General features: G+C 39.6%; 1 protein-coding gene across 1 annotated transcript; it reads left to right on the top strand.

Moving 5' to 3' along the window:
* Positions 1–546: 546 nt before the first annotated feature.
* On the top strand, positions 547–1,787 carry LOC119262395 (C-C motif chemokine 24-like). The gene is made up of 4 exons (XM_037534239.1): positions 547–708; positions 976–1,087; positions 1,198–1,272; positions 1,378–1,787. The coding sequence occupies exons 1-4, from the start codon at positions 633–635 to the stop codon at positions 1,463–1,465; spliced, it is 351 nt and encodes a 116-aa protein (XP_037390136.1). The 5' UTR covers positions 547–632; the 3' UTR covers positions 1,466–1,787.
* The last annotated feature ends 733 nt before the right edge of the window (positions 1,788–2,520 follow it).

Raw genomic sequence — 2,520 nt, 5'->3', positions numbered from 1 at the left:
TGAACTGTACATTGCTGTACACTGCATCAGCTAATTTTTCATTAATCTATTTTTTGTTAAGCATTTTACCAAGAGTACGTCAATAAAGTTTACCAAGCATTAAATGTCCACATACTTTTTGGCCTTTATGTGAACATATTCACATTCCTTTTGACCAAGGCACTCTGAATATGCAAGTGTATGATTAACGAGACAGTTATTAGAAAGAGAAAATGAAGTCATGATGAAAATGACTGTTGAGGAAAAACTACAGTAACAGTCAAAGCATGGACGACTCCACTGTTTCGCAGTCAGCGGGGCACACCTTAATGTATCATACATACAGTTGTAGATTAGGCAGTGTAGTCAATTGCATCTTCAAAGGACATCTGAAACAATTAGTTTAAGTCACATTTGTGCTTATTCACGAACAATGAGGTCACATCCCCTACGAAACTAGAAACTGCCCGGCAGAGCCATATATGTTGACTGGGCAGAAAAAAGGGCCGGACCTCTGACAGAAATACTCCATTAGGACATCACGGAACACATCTTCACTTTCTCTCAGTTCCTCTTTCGTCGCTACTTAAGACGACAGCTTCGCCCTCAGTAATCAGTCACTTCTTCTGACGAGACGGAGATCAGGTGAGAAAATGAAGACCAGTGTAGCTGTGATGAGGAGCCTGGCCGCCGTAGCAATCGTCGCTTTTACCATCTGGACCTCAGCAGGTAAACTGCACTTGTTTACAGATATATTAACCATTGCTGTGATGTTTTATAGCTGTGGACCAACATTTTTGCTGCTACATTAAAATCTGATAACAGAAATGGACCCATACTGAGTGGATATACTCGCTTCACGTTGCCCAATGTTAACTGTTAATGTTAATTTAGCTTTCATATGAAGAGAGATCTGCAACATTCCAACAGATTTCTCATTTGTGTTGTGCTTTTTCTTCACTGGCTTCATGTGTTTCTGGTTTCTTGCTCATTTAGATGCTGAGAAAGTCAGTCCCTGCTGTGTCTCTATCTCGAGGTCCAGGGTGGTGGAACCCCTCAAATCTTTCAGGTTACAGAAGAGCAGCCCTCCATGTGTCAAAGCTGTCATGTAAGGACCACTTCTGCAAATCAGAGAGCATACAGAGCACACCAACAGCTACAAATGTGCATCTTTAAGAAAATTATGTATTCATTACTGTAAAAACTTGCTTTTGACAGCTTCGAGACAGAAAAGGGACAATTCTGCATTGATCCGAAACAGTCTTGGGTGCGGAAGAAGATTGAAGAGTTTGTGTAAGTTATAACTCAAAAGTGCTGTAAAGTTCACAGACTCCACCTTTTCATGCTGCGCCTGTCAGAACCTGATTTTATATGGTTTCTCTTTTTTTCTCATTTTAGAAGACAACAGAAGACGACAGTGTCTCCAACCTCCGTGTCACCTCGTCTGACTTTCTCAGTGCGACAGAGCTCAACCGAGAGCAGTTAAAGTCTCAGAAGAAGGACCAACCAAACACCAACCACCACTGCTCCATGACTGCACTCCAACTGACAATACAGTGGCAGAATTATACATTTGATATGAATGTTTAAAATGTTTAACAAGGCATTTTATAATGCTAAGCTAAATTGTATTAATTTATCATATTTATGGGCAGGTTTTCTTTTGAAGCAGATCGTATTTATTAGAATTTGTTGCGGAGTTTATTTGAAGACATTATTATTTATAATTGAAAAGTTTCATTGTAACTATGACACTGTAAAATTGCCATTAAATGGACAATAAATGGATCAAATCTGAAATAACATCATGCAAAGCTGTTCTTGTTTTCTTGCTCAATGAGGGAAAAAACCTTCAAAGACACAACTAATGTAACTAATGTAATACTGAATAACATGCCTTCGTATGGAATACGCCTGGGATTTGAATGAGTTAAGAGTGAAACTCAACTCAGCATGACGAAACATTTTAATTAGTCAATTACAGTAATAAATTACAGTTTTGAATCCAGTTTGACTCAGTGAGGCAGGCGCAGTGCCAGGGCACCTCCTGAAAATCAATGTCTCCACATATCACAACCAGAGACATAAAAATAAACCTCACTCCATCTCTACTTCTTGATGCTTGACCGGTTTAATACGGGTCAGTTTGAAGTGCAGCACTGATGTTGAATTCCCTTGTTTTCCCCTGATTTTTTTCAGACTACATTTCATTTGTTTAGTGTGAAGTATTCACACCTGTCACACCGAAGAAGTTTGAGAGGTCAGAACAAAACAAAGTAGGCGTAATAGTGAGTGAAAGTGAGCCTTAGAATGACCTAGGAAGACAAGCTACTTGAATGATCAATTAATGAGAAAAAACACCACCACGACTGATCGCTTTTGAATTAAATGAAACTAAACAATATTTTTTTTAATCCCACAAACGGGGAAATTCCACCTCCGCATTTAACCCATCCATGAAGTGAAACACTAGTGAATACACACACACTAAGGGGCAGTGAGCACACTTGCCCGGAGCGGTGGGCAGCCCTATCCACGGCG

The sequence above is a fragment of the Pygocentrus nattereri genome, chromosome 24, assembly GCF_015220715.1.
Source record: "Pygocentrus nattereri isolate fPygNat1 chromosome 24, fPygNat1.pri, whole genome shotgun sequence".
NCBI classification, from domain to species: Eukaryota; Metazoa; Chordata; class Actinopteri; order Characiformes; family Serrasalmidae; genus Pygocentrus; species Pygocentrus nattereri.
Note: the sequence above shows the minus strand (reverse complement) of the source record. Positions and strands in the feature narration are given on the sequence as shown.

Excerpts from the sequence above, each read along its gene's own strand:
- LOC119262395 (XM_037534239.1), top strand. The coding sequence starts at position 633 with ATGAAGACCAGTGTAGCTGTGATGAGGAGCCTGGCCGCCGTAGCAATC. Across the intron at positions 709-975 it reads TACCATCTGGACCTCAGCAG|ATGCTGAGAAAGTCAGTCCC; the intron begins GTAAACTGCACT and ends TTGCTCATTTAG. Across the intron at positions 1,273-1,377 it reads AAGAAGATTGAAGAGTTTGT|AAGACAACAGAAGACGACAG; the intron begins GTAAGTTATAAC and ends TTCTCATTTTAG.